Source organism: Thermobia domestica, chromosome 11 (genome assembly GCF_964235325.1).
Source record: "Thermobia domestica chromosome 11, izTheDome1.hap1.1, whole genome shotgun sequence".
NCBI classification, from domain to species: Eukaryota; Metazoa; Arthropoda; class Insecta; order Zygentoma; family Lepismatidae; genus Thermobia; species Thermobia domestica.
In genome coordinates this window covers 127,202,941-127,224,993 of record NC_137464.1, presented here as the reverse complement: position 1 = coordinate 127,224,993, position 22,053 = coordinate 127,202,941, and the positions used below count along the sequence as shown (strand labels likewise).

The 22,053-nt window shown below is 33.6% G+C and overlaps 1 protein-coding gene across 2 annotated transcripts in view; it reads right to left on the bottom strand.

The window, feature by feature from the left end:
* LOC145664431 (uncharacterized) overlaps nucleotides 1–22,053 on the bottom strand; it is a 1,424,688-nt gene that overhangs the window by 284,791 nt on the left and 1,117,844 nt on the right. For both annotated transcript variants that reach the window (XM_081731113.1, XM_081731114.1), the window contains exon 7: nucleotides 3,911–4,256. In XM_081731113.1, coding sequence (XP_081587239.1) covers nucleotides 3,911–4,256 — 346 coding nt within the window. The remainder of the gene's footprint in view (nucleotides 1–3,910; nucleotides 4,257–22,053) is intronic.

The window sequence follows — 22,053 nt, the reverse complement described above, 5'->3', positions numbered from 1 at the left end:
AGAACAGAAACGCGGAGCTAATTAACTACTCTATGGGTTAAAGCTACCAGGAGGTACAAGACTTCATTCACAATAGTTCTCTATTGACTTCTGTCCTCAGCCAACTTGATTCATTTTCTATTTTGTACGAGTATTCCTATTCCTGCATGATCAATGTTAATATTGTCCTTTCATCTGCGTCTAGGTCTTCCTAATGGTCTTTTTCCGATTGTATTTCTAGTTAAAACTTTTAAAGCGTTCCTACTTTCTTCCATTCTGGCTACATAACCTGCCCACCTCAGCCTTCTAGACTTAATGATCCTAACAATGTTAGACGGAAAAAAGAAAAGATACGTATGCAGTTACTTGTTATAAAGTATACGTCATTCTCCATTCCTCTTGGGTCCGAATATTCGCCATAGGATTATATTTTCAAATACTGTCAATATGTGTTCTTTCCTCAAAATACGCGACCATATTTCGCAACCGTACAGAACAACAGGCATAATTATTATTTTATACATTTTAAGTTCCAAATTCTTCTACAGAATTCGTGAAGACAAAATATTTTGGTTTAAACAATAACACGAATTCCCAGCTTTCATTCGACATTTAATTTCTTCGTGCATGTGGTTTCTGTTAATGTTGATTCTAGATATTTGAAAGTATTCACTTTGTCGAAAATAATATTTGATATTTTAACATGTCCATTCTCTGCATTTACTTCTAAACCCATTTCCTTACAGGCGTTTAATTAAACTTCTGCATTTCTTTCTATTGTTCTGATATCATTTCGTATCAGATTTACATAATAATCATAGGCCATAACCTGATGTCATTCAGATCTAGATCCTGGTTGCTATCTTTGATTTTCCGTATAGCACATTCTAGAACAAAATTGAATAATAATGGCGACAACGCGTCTCCTTGTTTCAGGACATTCTCGACGTGAAAGCTCGTGGACAAGTATCTTTCTATTCGGACTTTGGGATTCATTTAAACTCATATTAATTAATCTAACTAGCTTTTCTGTATTCCAAAGTCGGTGGGAATGTTTTCCTTCTAACCGAATCTAGGCCTTTCTAAAATCAATAAATAATGGATGTAATGGAGCACTATATTCCTATTTCTTTTCGAATATTTGAGAATTGATAAATATCTGGTTGATAATCGATTTCGATCTGCGCATGGGGTACATACTATTACTAACAGAATGTTTGGGAGGATTTTATAGGATATTAACAAAAGAAATATCTCTATCATCATTACAACCTGTTATAGTTACCGGGTTCGTAGCTCTTCTTGTGAATTGGAAAAATGATTGATTCTATCTATTCCTATGGCAATTCCTCCTTATTTTAGATGAGATGAATGAATTTGTGTATCTCATTCCACAGCTTTTCCCCTCAAGCTAGAATTAACTCAGCAGGAATTTCATCTACACCCGGAGTTTTGTGTTTCTGTAATTTCTTTATAGCAATTTCTATTTCTGTTCGGTTATGTTGTGGAATAAAGATTCTACTGTACGTGTTTCACATTCTCCACATACGTTATTTTTTTGGCTGGTATTGAACAAATTTTCAAAAAAACTATCCATTTACTCAAAATACTATCCGGGTCCGTGAGAACTATGCTGTCAACTTTCTTTAATATATACGCGCAAGCGTTGATGCCTTTCTACAATCGTTGATGCCCTTATACATGTACCAAATATTTTTGTTCTTACTATTATCAAGTTCAATAACTTTAACTTAAAAAAAAAAAAAATAATAATAATAATAAGTTTCCTTGTTCTGAAAGTTTTTGAAGTTTCCCTCCTGATGTCAACGAAATTTTTTATTGTTCTATCGTTCGGATTTTGTAGCTAACGCAACTTAGTTTGTTTTCTCTTCTCTGCTAGTTTAGCGCATTCTGGTCGAACCATAGTTTGTTCCTACGTTATTTTCACGCACCCCAATTTTTCTATACTGAAATTTTATTACTATCCCTAATTTTAATCCAAGTATCCTCAACAGTAGAGCATTCACTCCAAACTTTCTAAAGTGAAGATTCTGTTGAACACTTCAATCTGGTATACTCCTCTCGCTTGACCTTCCTCTAACTTCCATAAATGAAACATTTCCATTTTTAGATGAAGATTTCATTTTTCAAGGATAATCTCCCTTATAATCGCTCTGCCGTGTCGTGACAAAACGCTGTAACTTTGGCGAAGAAGTTTTGCGAAAATGAGCCTTAAAGTTTTCATCCGAAAATGTGATCTGTATCGTGTAGAAATAGTGTATCTTGACTTTGGAAACACGTGGTTACATGTAATGTTACGTAAATGCATGTTGTGTGATTAAATTTGGTGAAAATTGATTGGTTGACCATTATTGCCTAGTTACACTGGTTCTACACGATACAGATCACATTTTCGGATGAAAACTTTAAGGCTCATTTTCGCAAAACTTCTTCGCCAAAGTTACAGCGTTTTGTCACGACACGGCAGCGCTGCTACCAGATAGTGGTCAGTGTCACAGCCAGCTTTTCTAAATATTCGAACATCATTTGTGCTAGACTTGTTATATCTACCAGAATGTGATCAGAAACGCGGAAGCGTTTGGAGAAAATGAGGAGAGTGGAACAATATAAAAAACGAGGCAGAGATACTGAATAGAACTGAACGAAGCAGTTCAAGAACCAGAAAAAAACTTCAACTCTTAAACTCAACCCATTTATAACGTGTACCAAAATGTTGTTTCTGTAATTTGATTTACATTAGCTATCTTTTCCCCCCCATATTCCCGTCCGAAAATGCGTCTTTATTTTTTTTAAACATCTTTCACAACGCCCTTCTCATGTTGTGACCAACGAATGTTTCTTTGACTGACTTTCTAAAAGCTATTATAATAACAGAATTTTTATATTGGTTGGATATGTTTCATCATTACAAAATTAATATAAAAATCAGGATATAAATGCAACAAAAAGTAAGGTTTTATTAAGTGGCTGATCAAGAGAAATACTGAGATTTCTGAAAAAATATTGACAATTATTGAAACGTATTAACAGTTTTTTATTCGTCAAAATCATTAAATCTTTAGCTGCTGATTGGAAAATAATCTTTGAGACACTTTGAAAATCACTGGTCTAGACCATTAAAATTATAGCTTGTTAATGTGGGACTATGTTTATTAATTTATTCAGAAATAAAACTATAATACAAGACATATAATTGAATTATTTGTAAAAAGGTCTAAACTTCTGATAATTCGTAAAGTGTATAAAGGCTTTCGTCCAATAAGAAAAAAGTCTAACACAGGGGTGCAAATAAGCAACAAAATATTACTAGCCCAAGAAACAAGCTACTAGTCCACACCCACAATTGAAATCATTTAGCTCCGGTATTTTAATAGTGATATTAAAAACTCTCCCGCACCGATGAACCACTTGTCCCGGTCAAACGGTTATTTGCATCCCTGATCTACAAGTAACACGTCAATAAATCTCAACTGTTCCATAAACTGTCTACCGCCCCTTTTTGTTGCAGCATTCCCCATGGGGTGTTAAAGCCCACCTTGAGAATCACTGGTCTAGACCATTAAAATTATAGCTTGTTAATGTGGAACTATGTTTATTAATTTATTCAGAAATAAAACTATAATACAAGACATATAATTGAATTATAACTTGATTTGCGTAGGTATAGTGCTCACCTAATTGCTAGCTGGGCAAAGCGAGAACTATGTGCGAGTATTATACTCTCAGATATTTCATCACAATCTTTCCCTATCCCTAAATCGTTGAACCTCGACTTTGGCATATAATCACCGCTACTGGTAATTGATATACACGATTTGATAGTAATTATATTCCTTTTCTTTTCTTTTTCCTTTTGAAATGGAGGAGATAAAAATAAGTTTGAAGAAGATCCAACAGAATATGTACAAACCTGTTGCGAGGTTCCTTGGCTGTTTGTTGAGGAGGTAGGCTCGCTCACTGCAGAGAGCAATTGTTGAAGCTGACTAGGCGCCTGAGTAGTGGCTGGCGGTGATCCCGAGGGATATGGGGGAGGCGGGGGTGCGTACTGGATACACGTAGCGATGGGTGCATCCTCACCAGCGGGAACGACGGTCACCGCGCTCACTGTTGCAGTGGACGTAGCTGTAGTGGCCGGCGTAGAGTGATGATTTTCTGTGTGTCTGCGTAGCGAACGGGCATCACAGTAAGATTTCCCGCAGCCCTCCGCCTTGCATTCGTAAGGCTTCTTGTTGCGATGAGTGAGCATATGACCATTACTGCAACGAAACACAGCTTCTAGTGTTTAAATGTTTAACAACATAATACATTTAAAGAAAAAAGTGCTTCACACACAAAATAATAATAATAAAAAAACTATTATAAATCTATTATGCATTTTATATTAAAGAAATAATCAAATGCTATATAATTATTTAAAATCTATTGAAATACAAACGTTGACTTTCGACAAAGGTAACAGATAAAAATAGGTCAAAAAATTTTTAACTTTTATCTCAGATTTTTTAAAAATGTAATCTGCAAAATTGCAAATGAGAGAAAAACAGGTATTTCTTTCCAAAACTATAGCAATTGACTGTTTTGATGAATGCATGTACGATATGTATATAACTTCACACTCATATAACATAAATTATTTGAATAATTTTAATGTACTGACTATAAAAATCTGATCAATTTTCCTCCAACAATTATCTTTATAGACAATCATAAAAGTGTATAGAGTAAGTATATTTATGTCATGAAGAAAATATTATTTATTTTAAAGTTACTACACTCTAACAAAAATATATAATTAAAAAGTTGAGATATCAAAATTGACGTTGATAATTCGCAAATGAGACAAATACAGATAATCTTTGACTTACATAAATAGATCGTGAAAGGGTTTTGTGCGTAAGTCAAATTTTACTATAATCTACGATTTCTCGCAAACATGCATGAAAGAATACGAAAAAAATAGAAAAAATACTGTTTAATAATACTCCACTGCAAAAACTCGATTACATGACATGCTTTATAAATAACGTACAGAAACTTATATTCTTACAACGCCGGTGATCAAAAATATAACTAAGTAATAGCAGTTTAACAATAGTTAATTACCTAACTAGAGCATGCCTCACTCACTAGATGGTTTGAAAATTTAGAAATTTAATACTCTTTGTCACTTCAGAGAGAAGTACCGTTCGTAAATTTTACATCGCAAATTTCCTATGCAAGTATGAATTTACGTAATTCGGGCACTGTCTGTAGTTATAAGAAAGGGATTACTGCATACATATATGTAGGTGCTACTTTCAATAATTTTTAGAGGAGTGAATTCTTGAAAATTTGCCCTTACGTGACAATTGATATATTTAGCGTAATTTAAATTATATATAATCATTTTTGTGAATTTTCTACCTCCAACATCTACATTTTTTTTTTTTGTTATTTGTATATCGCGACAATTCAAGAAATAGATTAGATATAACAGATTTTTCAAACTTAAGAGAATTATTGAAAAAGTATTTTATTGCATAGAAAACATCTTGCATGTCATACAAGGTGCTTCGGGTGGGCTTTGCAGTATTTCAATCGAATAGGGAATCGATTTGATCACGATATGAAAATTGTATGAGATAAAAATATTGTAGCGTTGAAACATCTTCCTTTAGGATAATGTCAGAACATAATCATCTTAAAAAAAGTATGACCATTCCCCAAGTTAAAATTTGTCAGTAAGATTTAAACAAGAAATGCTTATTTTTCTATTTTTGCTCGTTATATAACAACATATTGCATTGACTATGTAAAACATTATTTTAAACGATCTTTGGTTTCATACAAGAAAATAACCTCAGAAAATTGATTGAAACATACGTGTTTCACCTGTAACTGGATTTTTATTTTATAGATCTATATATATCGGGCACCCGAGAAATCTCTAACCATTTCTGAGAAAACGCTATTTTTTTGTCTTTATTCCAGGTAATCTGAAAGACGTTGACCCTACAACAACGAATAGACGTTGTAAGCTCGAGACTTAATAAACTGCCCTTTGCTGAGGTCCAAGAACGGTTTCGCTGACGTTACCTAGAGAAGCCCCAACGCGAACAATCATTAGGGAAAGTTCGGTCAACAAGTTTCAGCAAACTGGGAGTGTTCATGACAAGAAACGTTCTGGGCGGTCATTGACGTCACAGGAAACATTGGAGATAATACGACATGCGATCGAGCAGAATCCTAAAGTGTCGACCCGTTGTCCTCAGTCGAAAATATGACATCGCGAAGTCCATTGTGTGGCAAACCTTGCGCTTTGTACTGAAGAAAAAGGTTTATCAGATCCAGGTGCTCCATCACCTTGAACCTGAGAACTATGCGGCACGCATAGCTACGTGTTACAACTTAACTGAGGCAGTGGCCTCTAATCGCCACAACACCAGGGCATGGGCTGAAGAACAACCAAACACCGTCATGGAATTGGAACATAGCATTCCCAAAGTGAATGTGTAGTTAGGTATCATCCAACAGCGCATTTATGGTCCATTCTTTTTGTTGAAGCAACAATCACGGCAACATTGTACCTGGACGTGTTTCAGAAATTCCTGCAACCCCAATTGTTTGCCAACTACATTCTGGATTCGGTGATATTTCAACGAGACGTCGCCGCATCCATTTTGCCCACATTATGCGTGATTATCTCAACGAGACATTCCCAGGACGCAGGATTGGACAAGGTTCATCACGGTTCTGTGCAGCCCACTCACATGATCTCACACCCTAGGACTTCTTTGGATTTGGCGTACCTGCGTGAAAGCATTTCGGCATCAGTGCGTATAATTGCCATAGAATTGTTGCAATATGTGTTCAGGTGCAACGCAGAGAGATAGCAACTCTGCTTGGATACGAAGGCCAGTCATGTCGAACTGCTGTGATTTCTTGACTTACGATGTCTTCTTTGATATTATAAACACTTCATTTGAATTCAAGTGCTCCTTTCCAGAAATAGTTAGGAACTTCTCAGGCATTATATATATATATATAGGGAATTATTTATTAAGACTAAAATATAGTGTTCCAAGCCTAATATGTCTACAAGTATGTTTAGTCGTCTTCGTTATTCAAAATTCAACGACTTTTAGTGACTTCATCATGGGAATGTGTAGGTTTCGATTCCATACAATATATTAAGACATAAATTAGCAAACTCTGAGCTTTTTCCTATGTTAACGATTCTACATCTGAGAGGAGAAATGTTTAAATTCCAAATTATTGTAGTAAAGAGCCCTATAACTAACCAATCTGGTCCAAATAACTCAAAATGTAAACCGTACATTGAAGTAAAACATTACGACAAGCGCATTTATTACTGATGAGTTTTCCTCGTATTGAATTTATATATTTATAAGTAAATTATTGATTTCATGTAAAGATGATCAGCATATGCTAGCTGTTCAACAATTTTACTCAGAGTTTCAATTTAATAGTTCAGTTACATAAGAATGAATGATAGTAATATGCAACTCACTTATCATGTTAAGCACATTCTATATAATTAAAGACTACAGTTCAACATTAATTTTAAGAATATTTATGATGTGAAAAACAGAGGAATAAATAAAACAATTTATTTTGATACGAAGATTTTTATTTTCATAAAGTGAGCTTTGTCAATGGATGTGTAAGACGAGTGTGATAATACGTATATACATTCATCACGATACCATCGCTCTGGTTTTAAAAGGAAATGCCTGTCATTGCTTAATTTGTACATAATTCTGCGTGTTAATTTTTCGAATTTAATCAAATTTCTATTTGTTGACGTTAGAAAATGTGCAACAGAATTTCTCTGTTATCTGATGAAACATGTCCTACAGTGTTAGAGAGTCGAAATTTTAAGTGCTTTATTGTATAACAGTATTCTGAGATTGACGGGTTTGCTAATATGAACAATACTTAAATCTTCGTTCACATAAATGTGGCTACTAAATTTTTTTTTTTTTTTATATTTAGTAACAACTAAGCCATTTTTTTTTCAAACGGTTCTAATCATTTTTGTAATTGTAAATGAGATGTACACCGACCGATCACTGTACAAAGACTACCTATCTAAAATAACGTAGGTCCTCCTTTTGCCTTCCACACATCAGAATCTGACGTGGCAGGATGTAATAAGACGTCATTAGTCGTTCGCTATATGAATGATCAAGCTATATATAATGCGGCTTTCAATGCAAGATGGAAACAGGAATGGGTCTTCAGACACTGGATGTACCGTTCCATGGCGTCCCACAAGTGCTCAATAGGATTAAAATCTGGGGAGTTTGTGAGCCATGGAAGATACTGAAACCTCCATTGTGTTTCTCAAACCTTTCCTACAAAGGACCAGTGTGATGGCTAAGTCCAGCGGACGATAGGAGAACAATAGAAAGAAATGCAGAGATCTTACTAAACACTTGTAGGGACATGGGTTTAGAAGTAAATGCAGAGAAAACTAAATACATGGAAGTGCGTTGGGATCGTAATACGGCAAATTGTGGAGGCGTTAAAATATTAAATAATACTTTTGATAAAGTGGATTCTTTCAAATATTTAGGATCAATATTAACAGACGAAAATCATATTCACGAAGAAATTAAATGTCGACTAAAAGCAGGGAATTCGTGTTACTATTCGATTCAAAATCTCTTGTCGTCGCGAATTCTGTCGAGGAATTTGAAGCTTAAAATATATAAAACGATAATCATGCTTGTTGTTCTGTGTGGTTGCGAAACATGGTCGCTTACTCTGAGGGAAGAACATAGACTGAAAGTATTTGAGAACAAGGTCCTGAGACAAATATTCGGACCCAAGAGGAACGGGAATGGGGAATGGCGGAAACTTCATAACGAAGAACTACATAATTTATATGGTTTACCCAACATTGTTAAGGTCGTCAAGTCTAGGAGGCTTAGATGGGCAGGTCATGTAGCTAGAATGGAAGAAAGTAGAAACGTCTTCAAGGTCTTGACTGGAAGAGACCAATCGGAAAACGACCATTAGGTACACCTAGGCGCAGGTGGGAGGACAATATTAAGATGGATCTCGCAGAGATAGGAATACAAAGTAGAAACTGGCTCCAATTGGCTACGGATAGAAGTCAGTGGAGAGCTTTTGTGAATGCGGCATTGAACCTCCGTGTTTCATAGGCCATAGAGTTAGTTATTGATAGCTAAGTGCGTTGTCATATTGGAAGATACCATTTCCATAGGGGAAAAGTTCAACATGATGATGCGTACTCAGTTTGCCAGAATGTCGCAATATTGGAAAACAGTCATGCATTTGTCTACAACCACCACAGTTAGCCTACACTGTTGATACTGTGAACGATGGTCCCAGAGCATCATGTAGTTTACGTCAAACACGTACAATAAAAATGTGACTCATCGGGCTAATAGACCTTCCAGTTTTCTATAGTGCAACTCGTACTCTATGTACCAGTCGGTTGTTAGTATTACTGAGCTTGGGCGAGGAAGAAGTGACGCGGAGACTGTCTTCTAGAATAGCCCATACATGCGAGTGTGCGATGCAGGGTCGAAGGTCATATACAGTATTTTCACGTTGATTACAATTTATTTGTTCGTGAGCTATTGTGTTGTGCAGAGCCTGTGAGCCTATACCAATCACTCAATACAACGTTCATCCCGACAATCAGCGTTACGCTGTTTTCTGCACTCTTGTCGATAATTCATCACTCGCTCCTATTGAATCCAATCTTTATAATTTTTCCAGCTTTCGAACTCCTGACTAGTGCATCCATTTGCATGGTCAAGGTACCAACCCTTCTGGACCTAACGATCTCTCTGACCTTCGTGAAATATAAATCTTGGTATTCACCCATTACATGAAAATTCTTACTACTGACTGGCTATCTGGGCTTGGAACTATACACTGTCGAGGTGAGGCTGCGTCATCAGGAAATTCACGCGGCAACAAAGTCGAATCTACTATTTCAAAAGGTGGCCCTGGATAGTGACCGGTCAGCTTATGTATATCACATTGTAGAATGAAATGCAAAATTACATTTAGATTGGAGGATGATAAATAGCATTTCAGTTTTAAATGTTTTCTTAAACTGCAAAATAAATGTTCATTTGTTTACCTTGAAAGAGCAAGATATTTTCCTGAACGTTTATGGTAATGCAATTAAATAACTAAACTAGAGTCTCATTATAAAGTACAAGAGGCATTAACAAAAGGTTTTAATAGTGAAGGCTGTGGATAAACTTGTTTTCTCCGCTCAAAAAATTAAAAAACAAACTAAAGTCTACCACCTGATATGTTATTACTACTAGTACAATTATATCGTATATATTATTACTAGGGACGAATAACAGAACAATGTTTGATTCGTAGAAAACGTAGAGAAACCTTCCTACATACAATATTATTCGATGAAACGATCATGCAATAAAGGAAGATGAGAGTGCTTAGAAATTACCTTCTTGATGTAATTATTAAAACTCAAAAGTAAGAATAAAATGTTAAAGTGATAACATTTTTTTATAATAGGAAAAAAACATTAAAAAATTTCATTTGTATTGTTTATTAAATTAAGTATTATATTTACAATTTAACGTGATGGTTGGACCTATAACTCTACATACAATACCCTTTTAAATTTTTAACACTAGCACATTTCTATTTACATGGTATAGTATGTTTTGTACCACTCTTTTTTGAAATATTATCATTAATGATAATCTTTGGAAATCAAATAAATTGGATAAAAACTACATCATACAGTTCAAAATTATGTAATATATGTATTAGCATTTTCCACTTATATTTCACATACATATATTTTCATATCTTTTCATGATTTCAAATATTTAGTTGGAACATACGTATATTCAAAGCGTGTTTATTCCTAAATTTAAGTAGCTGACAATGCAGAAAACAATCTTTTTCAGGTATCTTGGGTAGAGATTACAGTTTCAGAATCAGGGGATATTCCTTTCGCGATACTAATTATTATTATTATTATTATTATTATTATTATTATTATTATTATTATTATTATTATTATTATTATTATTATTATTATTATTGCTTCAGAGAACCAGATGAAATGCCAAATGGTGGACAAAACTGAACATTTACGACATTTGTTGCTACTTCCTTTCAATCGAGGTTCTGTTATAGTTTTGTGAGATTTGGCATTATCTAGAAGTATCGGACAAGATGCTAAGTTGCAAGAACAATTGAAGGAAGTTACCATGTAATTTATACATTGTGTATTAGGTTGATGGCTGAAGTTTTTGTTAGGTTCTGCATAAGTGGCTGTGTTTAATGGAAGGTTTTCAATGTTTAGTTGTGGTTCGATTTAGGTGATGCATACTGACATGTTAATGTTGCAGTTTGAGGAAAAGGTTAGGTAAAGGAAACGACTGGATAAAGTTATTTCAGTGTAAATATCCCTGAACCTTAGTGGTTGGAATAGTGTGAATTTTTTGTACCCGAAGATATATAGATACATTAAAGATTGACAATAATTCAAGAGTAGTTTCTACATTCGTTGGTATTCACTAGTTATTCTTAGCTTGCTTAATTGAAAACATAACCTAACAGGTTTAAATTATGCTAAACCACAACAAGCGTTCGAAGTGTTCCCGAAGACGATTACATTTGAGAACTCAAAACTCGAAAATGATTTGCACGCTTTAAAGAGGGAAATGTGACAATTTGGGTAATGATGTCGCTGACGTTTTAGGGCTCAAACAATTTTCCGTTGCTGAATATTGACGTATTGTACGAGTAAATATAATTTCTTATCCTCTGTGGTGATGTCACAGTGCTATTGTTAATATTATTGTTGAATATGCGTGGTATGGTGAGAGAAGATGAAAAAAAGAAAGAAAAAAGGACATGCTGCATCTTGTTTTCTATATACAAAGTTCGCGTCATCCTTTCACACAGTTTTTACTCTTTACCCACTGCATGTAAATATCAGCGTGTTCGTGTCTACATTTTTACCCAGTTCAGCTGTTGTTGCAAGATGATTATATTCAAACATTTCTAATAGAAATCTGTTAATTCCTCACTTGGGTAAGTCAAGAAGGTCAAATATCCCTTATAAACTTCCAAGCTGTTATGCATAAGTTTGGGAAGTCTTACAGAGTAGAATTACCTATAAGAAGAGACAGAATTTTCGTGGTCAGATACGACACGAGGTAAAGCTTTTCCAACAGAAACCGATACACTTTCAGAGACATTACTTTCACACTTTTTGAGACAAAAAAATCTCAGTTCTTGTCGCGTAGGCAACCCTTTTATAGTGTGACTCTGTTCGTAAATCTCTCGACATCCATCAGCAAAACAAGTATGACATATCCATGTACCTTGTTTTTTTTAAATATGGAGTTAGCGTCTTATGATTTTTTTAAATATCCAGTTTATCGTTCTATTAAACCGGAAGTGGTTAATCTACTACTTTCGATTTTAATACCTGGAAGAATTTCTGTGCAGGCTTTCCGAATGCTTACTCTGACTTTGGTAGCATTGAAAGCTTGAGTGAAAGCAAATAGCAACAAATGTCAGAAGTGCTCAGTTGTACAACTGGCACTTTATCTCTGGCTTCTGAAAAATAAAAAAATAATGATTAGTATCACGAAAGATATATCACCTGATTCTTAATCAACCTTTATCCAAGAGGCCTGAAGAAGATTGTTATATACACTCACGGAATTAATTGGCACCTTGATGAGATAGCAACATTGTATTTGTAAAGTTTGGTAACGGTGCAGCAGACCTTGTTATCCTGACATAACTAATGCTTGTATGAAGGTATGAGGTATCATTTGGTTTAATTCTTTAATATATTAAAGTGTTATGATATTTATTTTATTGATATTTATAAATTCATTTACGAAGTGACAAATACTCGATCTCAAAAGGTGATGTGGAAATTAGGGTAGAAGTTCTACCAAAAGTATAAACTTCAAACTAGAGTTAGATTGCTTGTTAGATTGCCCACTAGATTAGATTGCACACAGTGGTTTAAACATTGGATTTAAAATTTACAGATCTGCGTTCAAATTCAGGCTGTGCTACTTCCTTTTAATTTTACATTGTTATAAAGGAATTTAGGGGGAATTCATAGTCCTGAACGCTGAACTTTAAAAGTTCACTCCGCGTGAATTTAGATCTACGTACGAAACATTTTATGAAAACATTTCATGATAGACTTTTTCTGTGATGAAATTATTATAAATATTAGCTGCAGAATCTTTAATATTTCTATCTAAACATTAATCTACATATATATGATGTAAACGGAGAAATTTTCAATCAAAATATACGAATAGAAAATTCCTTTGACAGTCTTCCTATAAAGCCAGCAAATAAGTCCTAATAAAACCGAACAGATAGGTAAGTGGTAATTAATATACCCAAAGATTGGAGGTTCAAATCCGCGGCAAGGGGCATTTTTTCTTTCTTCAATAAAATCAGGAAATAAATTTTAAAAATGGCTAATAGTAACACATGAAACAAGTGGAAAATATACAACATTGAAATAGTGATAAAGTGACATCATACACACCAAGAAACATCTTACTTCAAGCGAAAATGTCGCTTGTGTGATACAGTAGTTACCAGTTCTTTCGTCGATAGTTGAAGCGTAGATAATTCTACGTTAAGAAATCTAGACCTTTGAATATATTTCTTATTGCATGAAAAATATCATTTCTTCATTGATGTGCATTGCAAAATCCTTTGATTGGAGTTTTATAATAGGTAATAAAGCTTCAAACTAATAAATAATACCTTTGTGGATGAATAGGTATTGGTTATTTTGTAAATATATTGTAATTACTTGAATTAATCATACGATTTAAATCATGAGGGACGTGCTAGAAGATATGGTGGCAGGAAAAAGAGAAGTGGTGAAAGAGGCTACACTTGATGGAGGTATTAAATCAGAAAATTCATACGTAAAGACGAAGAGATTAGGGTGTATGAAAACTTCTTGGTTATGGCATGTGTATGCTAATAGTGGCAAACTAGCTATAGTCATGATATGGTTTAAGGATCTCGTAGGATTACCGCCACAGAAACAAAAACTCCTGAGTGAGTTTTTCTACATAAAGTCAACGTAATTAACAATTATTATAATCTGTCCTATCGTGACATCTATCTATACGTGATTCCTTGCCCATTTCTCGGTAAACCAAAGGCTTATTTTTTTTCTCGAAGATTTCTCAACTAATGGTAAGACTCCACATATCCTTTCCATAAGAGTAACGCGGCGATATTAGATATCTTAGCCCAGAAACTCTATTAATGAAGTGACGAGTGAAATAATTTGGAATTAGCCTATTATAAATAACCATGACTAAAGACTTTCCTTAATTCAAATTTCAAATTAATTGGTAGCTGTAGCAATCCGCAAGAAGTGGGAGATCACGAGACAAAACTCAGGGTTTCTCGCCTCGTGTAGTAAAAATAATGTAACGAAACTCCTTTAATTCCCATCTTTTTTGGGGATAACCTCTATGAGAGAAAAAAATACATAATTAGAAAGGAAAAGCAATTTAAAAAGTGCAAGTGTGCCTTTCAACCATAGACCCAACCTCCCGGGAATCAATCAAGAAAAAATGGGGTTTGCCCGTACTGTGTGAAAAGACCGCTAAGCACATTCAAAAAAATAAAAAATTTACTCTCTCACGATAAATTTACTTAAGTCCAAGGATTTACAACTTCTTTTTTAATTCATAGCATAGACAACTCTCAATTTAAAATAACCATAACAAATATTTATTATAAACAAAGAACAGAAAAAAGGTGCAAAAAATATAATAAATGCGATCTACAGTTCCGAAAAGGAACAACTTGAAGTCCTTGTCTCAATCTGCCACTCAAACATGTCATAGAATAGAATTCTAATTTCTTTTTTCTTTCTTTCTTCTTTTTTTTTTAATTTCTGAATTACTACAATTTCCTCAAAGAGGAATCTACATTTGCTTATTATCCAAATGAATCGTCGTTGATTATAATTTTACATAACCTAAATATACTCATGGTTATCTAGGATACAATTTAACATCATTTGACAGAAAATTAAAAAAAATAAACTTCACCAAAATTTAAATTTATGTACGCTACGCACCCCATTTTAGGTCCAACTGACAACCGACGTCAGTTGATTCCTGGTTTCCATTACAGGTTCAAAGGCAACCAATCATAATCAAACATTTAAATCATAAAGCCTTCGTCATATTACAAACCCAGCTGGTACCAGATCATTCGACGAGGTTCAATATAAATTGTATTATACAGGGTGTTTTAAAACAACACTGACAACGTTTGGGAGGTGATTCCTGACACCAAGATAAGATAAAAATTAATGACCAACCTGGGTGCACAAATGCTTTCTTTCGGAGTTATAGGCTGCTGAAAAAAAATTAAAAAATGAACTTTAAATGTCCATAGCTCCAAAACTATGGGACCTACCATACTCGAGTCAATACTCCACTTAGGAACTGGTATGTGCCCTACCCAAATATCCAAGTTTCAGAATTATGTGGTACTTCCGCAACCATTTTTATAGAGGTAGTTGAAGAGCACTTCAAATTATATACCCGTAGCCTAAAAATTATTGTGTGAGTACCTTAAGATTCTGAAACATGTATTTTTGGATACGCACATATTAGTTTCTAAGTGAAATCTTAACCTGACTACGGTAGGTCCCGTAGTTTTGGAGCTATAGACTTTAAAGTTCATTTTTTTCATGTTTTCGGCAGCCTATAATACCGAAAGGAAGCATTTGTGCATTCAGGTTGGTCTATACTTTTTGTCTTATCTTGGTGTCAGGATTCCTGACTCAGGAATTACCTCCCAGACGTTGTAGGTGTTGTTTTGAAACACCCTGTATATCCTTATCGGGATTAAGATAGGAAAGGTAAGGAAGAAGAGATAAAAGGAAAATATTCAATGTCGACAGAACTAAGTTAATCAAAACAGAAGTAGAAAGTGGCGCCACCTAATTTCAACTAAATCTACAATAATACCTTTACCTTAATATATATTCACACACCACTCCTTTACAATTTCTGTGACGATCCATGTGACGATCCATGTCTGACAAATATATTCCTATTTCGTTTCATCTCGAATTTCCACGAAATTTATACGAATTAAACTTATACGAAAATAATACAAATTAAAATAGGCTACATGATAATTTAAAGTGCAATATTCTATCAACATGCAACAAATTTCATGTCATGGCAGAAGCAACTCATATTAGGACAAGACGGACGGTGAAGAGGTATTTGAGGAGGGAATATTTTTCTGTATCTTTAAGCTTCCCAACTTTTTACGTCAATAATTTATTTTATGTTTTGTGAAATTTTAATGTTTCATTGCCTATAAGTAATAGCCCGATTTTGCCACATTTTTAAAAAAATATCAACCTTATGCCTAAAATTTCTCTACGTAATTGCTTAGTACTTAGAAAATACTACTTAGTGGAATATTTTGTGCTGTCGGTATGTTTTCCATTCTGAAAGAATAAGTCTTCAATTCGGTTATGATGTTATTGGCTAGAGGACAAACAAGCAAGGACGAAGACTACCTCAGAAACACTGGTTATATACTACTTACTGTTAGTAAGTAGTATTTTGTATTCGTTAGAAAATTACACAAATCTAATATTATTCTTTCATTTCTGAACTATTTTGAAAAAGAAAAATATTGAAGGGGTTGATAAGCACCTAAGGCTCAAATTCACGAATCAGATTTGCTACAGAGACGATAGCGTCAATTGTTGTATGCAAACAACTTCGATGTGACTGTGCTTGTTATGACGTAAGTTAGTGTCATCAGTTTTTGCGCTAATGGGCTAAGTGCGCTATACTTAATACACTGGGTGTATTATTTACTCAATGTGGCACTTAGCTGCTTCGTGGCTATATGGTTAACACATTGCCGGTGTTCGATTCCTGCTAATAGCTCGTTTGGTTCGCATTTCAGGTAAAGCTATAGGCTCACACCTCATATAGCATCGGTGCAGAGATGAATGGTAAAGAAAAAAAATAATAAATCAACCCACTTTGACACTTGAATATTTCTGCAAACGAAATACGTGTCACGTAAGTATAGATTATATAGTGTATTAGTTACATATTTTAATCTGTATTATTTTCGTCCCGCCCGGAAATTCGAAGCGAGACGAGATGGAGTATATATTCGAGACAATAAATAAATTTCACCAGATAAGACAAAAAGCCCTTATGCCTTGTCTCGTGTTCTCCCGTTTCTCACGTATTGCTACAGTTACCAATTACTTTGTAATTTTTATTTAACAAATCTCGATCACGCGTCACTTCATTAATAGAGTTTCTGAACTGGGATGTCTAATATCACTAAGTTCCTCGTATAGAAAGGACGTGGAGTTTTAATTGAGAAATCTTCGAGAAAAAGAAACTCTGGTTTACCGAGAAATAGGCACAAAATTACGTATAGATAAATGTCACAATAGGATAGATTATAATCATTATCAAATATAATGACCTTATGTAAAACAAAGTTCACTATGGCGATAATCTTTCGAGATCCTTAAACCATATCATCATCATCATTATCATCGTAAGTGTTCTGCCATTTTTGGCAGATCACTTGCCCAAACAAAGAAGCTTTCATGCATTCTAACCTCTTGTTTACGTACGAACTTTCTGTTTTAATACCTCCATCAACTGTAGTCTTTCCTCATCTCCCTCTTTTTCTTGCCACTATACCTTCCAGCACGTCCCACATGATTTAAATTATATGATTAATTCCAAATAAGTACAATATACTCGTATTTGCTAAATAATCAACATTGTTTACTTATTAGAAGCTTGATTGACTTGTTAAAAATCCGATCTATGGTGTTTACAATCTGCACATCAATAAAGAAATTGTATTATTCATGGAATAACAATGCATTAAAGGGTCTCGATTTCTTAACGTAGAATTATCTAGTTTCGACTATCGACGAACGTTAACAGCTATGATTTTACACAAACGATATTTTTGCATGAAACAAAGTGTTTCTTAATGTGTACGATGTCTCTGTATCACTATTTCAATGCTGTATTTTTTTGTGTTGCTATCAGTTGTTACATTTGTTTTTTATACTTATTTTCTTATTTCACTCAGAATAAACACTCCTCCCTGTCGCGGATTCGAACCTCCGATCTTTGGCATTATCAATTTCGTTTCCCCCTATGATTTTACCACTTATCTATCTGTTCGGGTGTTACTTGGGACTATTTGCTGGTTTATATACGAAGACTGTCAAAGAAGTTTGTTATTCTCATATTTCGATGAAAAATGTTCACCGTTTACCTTATATATATATATATATATATATATATATATATATATATATATATATATATATATATAATGTGTGTGTGTGTGTGTAAATCAATGTTTAGATAGAAATATTAGGATTCTGCAACTAATATTTAAAATAATTTTATGACAGATAAAGATCGTATAAATTTCCATAAAATGTTTCGTACGTGGGTCTAAATCCATGATACTCCTGATCTTCGGAATAAACTTTCAAGGTTCAGCGTTCAAGAGTAGGAACTCCTTCTAAATTCCGGATTAGTTATGTTAGAATACTAAAACATGCTATATCGTTGCCAAATTTTGCAGGTAGAATGTTGCTATCTCATCCAGGTGTTTGTTAGGGTGGATAAGTCAATTAATACCGTGGGTGTACTGTACATTCTTGTTAACTACAAATTTACGAAAAAATCGCTACGTTGTTGTTATAATCCAATATTGAGAATACCAGCAAATTTCAGATCTTTAATTATTTATTTATTCTTCGACCGTAAAATTTATGATATGAAATATCTGATTGAAAGTCCCGATTCAAATATATGAAACAAGAGTCACATTTTATTCTCAAAGTAACGGATACACACCTTAAGTGATATAGGTCAGAACACTGATTCGAATCACCGTGATTTCTAGCTTTCTAGACAAAAGAGTTAGATAACTTTTAATTCAAATAGCTCCGCAAATGTCTCACGATGCAATCAACACTGACAATTGTTTGATGCACCGGTGATCGAACAAGAGAGAATGTGTACTAATCATTTGGCTGCATGAAAGTGTGCAAAATGGTTTATTATTGAACTCAGTTTTCGCATAAAACAGCGGGGCTGAAACCTCGCAACCAGAACCTTGTGGCTCACAGTCTCACCCGGATAAAACCTTGCTGTCAAATCTCGCGGGCCAAAATCTCACTTATCTAAATCTCGACGTCCAAACTTCGTGGGACGAAATCTCACCGGCCAAAATCTCTCCAGAGCGATTTCTTCTGTGTAGAATGTTCAAAATATCGCTGTATTACTGAACATAACTATATTATATATATATATATATATATATATATATATATATATATATATATATATATATATATAAAAGCACACACAGTGAAACTTTCATACTAGAGAATATTTATTCCAGCAAAAATATATTATTACTGGACAGATCCTTTCATTACCCGAATGCTTTCAAATAAGAGACAAGGACAGTCTTTCGCTCAAACCAGGGTGCGAATTGGCGGGGGGGATGCCAGGGATTTCCCCCCCTGACAAAAATCTTTCCCACCCTGGAGAAGAAAAATTTTATCCCTGGCAGGGATAACTTTTTCCCCCTCTGGAGTATTTTTAAATTGACATAAAGATAAGATAGAAAAAGGGAACAATTCTTACTTTGCGTAGCTAACCTAAATTACTTGAGTGAAAATTTAAGAAAGATCTCACATCTGAACTGTTTTGTACTTGTTAGTATATATATATATATATATATATATATATATATATATATATGTGTGTGTGTGTGTGTGTGTGTGTGTGTGTGTGTGAAGACTGGGTGCGCATATGGGTGAAATTCTTCCCCCCCTGGGAAAATTTTTCAATTCGCACACTGGCTCAAACATTTTACTAAGCTCTTCATAAGGGACAGGAATCAGTCTCAATTCACACGTGTTTAGCACAAAAGCTGTGATACTGTACTCTTATTTTTATATATAGGCCTAAATATTAATAAATTGTACAATAATTTTATGAAAAATATGAAATTTTACTCATATTTCAAGAGCCTTGCCACCCGCAAGCAAAACGTGAAATATACTGCTGGATTCGTTTGATAAGATTTATCCTGATTTCAGTTTATTTTACGATTTTATATTCATTCATTTTGAACTCTTCGACTTTTTAAGCTTCTGGAGTCTGCAGCATTTCTGCTCTCATGTTACTTATTTCTTCTTCTTCTTCTTCTTCTTATTATTATTATTATTTTGACCACGGAAACTCAGTTGTGGCGGGATTCTCTTCTGATTTCAGCCTGTGAACTTTAGCACAGTGATTTATCCGCTAGGTTTTGGACGACAAAGTTTTGGCTAGCGAGATTTTGGACAGCAAAAATTTGGGCAGCGATGTACCGGCTGCGAGATTTTGTCCTTATATTATTCACCACTACAGAAGATTTATATATAATATCATTTAAATATTAACTTTTTTATAGTAATTCATCGAAATCTCTATTATTTTTGTCTACATAAATCTGGTCTTAGTCTTAATACAATATTAGGAAGTTCTTATATGAAAAGTAATCCAAGACAATGATATTAAACATAAGAGTTCGATTTTGAAGAGATTGTTTTATATGATTTTTGATCAATCGAACGACAAATTATTAGAACTAAATGACAGATTATACTTGTGTTCAATAGCGTGTATTGTTCAAAAATGCTACATTTAGTATACAAACAAGCAGGATAATAAGTAATTAAACAATTATGGTTATACTTTAATATTAGTAATGCACATACTTAAAATTCTAAACTTATTTCTTATCATGAAACAATGAGTACTAAGAATGTATTCAACATATTAGTTTGCTGACAGTTACTTAAATATACATAGCAAAAGAATGTAATGTACTCGTATTTATCTTCAAACTTTATTTTAAATAATAATTTAGTGTAAACAAATCTATTGTTTAAAAATATTTCTAGATCTTCTTGTACATAGATTTGATAATTTATAGGTTACTGTGTCTAAATATTGTAGGATTTGAGTTATAATTTCCTTTGTAGTCAAATTTGAATATGAATTTATTTCTTTGTTTTTATAAATAATTGTATTAGTTTTGCTTAGTGACTTTTCTTTTTGTATTTAAAAAACACGTTTGCAAAACTAGACTTAAGAACATAATAAAATATTACATAAGGTGTTTGTTTTTTATCACACACAACAATATACAAAATAATTAAAATATAATAAGTTCAGGTAACTTTTTATTACCATGTGTAACACCAACAATTACATATAAAAACAATAAAGGGAACAGTTAAAACCTGATTCATCTTCAACAATTTCAAGGCTCTTCTAGTTTATATTTAAATATTAGAAATCAATATTATTTATGGTTTGAAAACTAACAATATTTTATAATTTTCTTTAAAAATTACTTCCAAATGTCTTTTTAACGATAAATGATCATCTTGCGTATGATAAATTGTAGCAGTGCCTGCTCCTAGCCTCTTATACAAGTGACTGCTAATGAAGAACTATATTAGAAAAATAGGTAGGCAGTTTTCTTATCAAATATCAAAGTCACTTACGATAATTATACAAAATTCAGTCTGATTTGTATATATATTGTATGACTGTATTTCGGTTAAAAGAAAACAAAAACCTATATTACTCACCTCAGTAAAATTTATGATGTAGTTAGGAAGTACAGATCATTAGAACATACAAATAAAGACAGAGGAGGTGGTTTCATTAATGTTAATTATTAATTTAATTAGTTTTGATGTTTTTAGAGGATCCATTTCCTATGATGAATGTATTGTTGGTGAGATTATACATTCCAGGGCTCACTTCTATGCTGATACATTTTCATTACTTTCCTCTGGACCTATCAAAAAAGTGTTTTCATTTTCAGATTATTTGGACTTGTTATTAAAAATGTTGTTAAAGTGAATATATAAATAAATCAATTATTAATTGATTT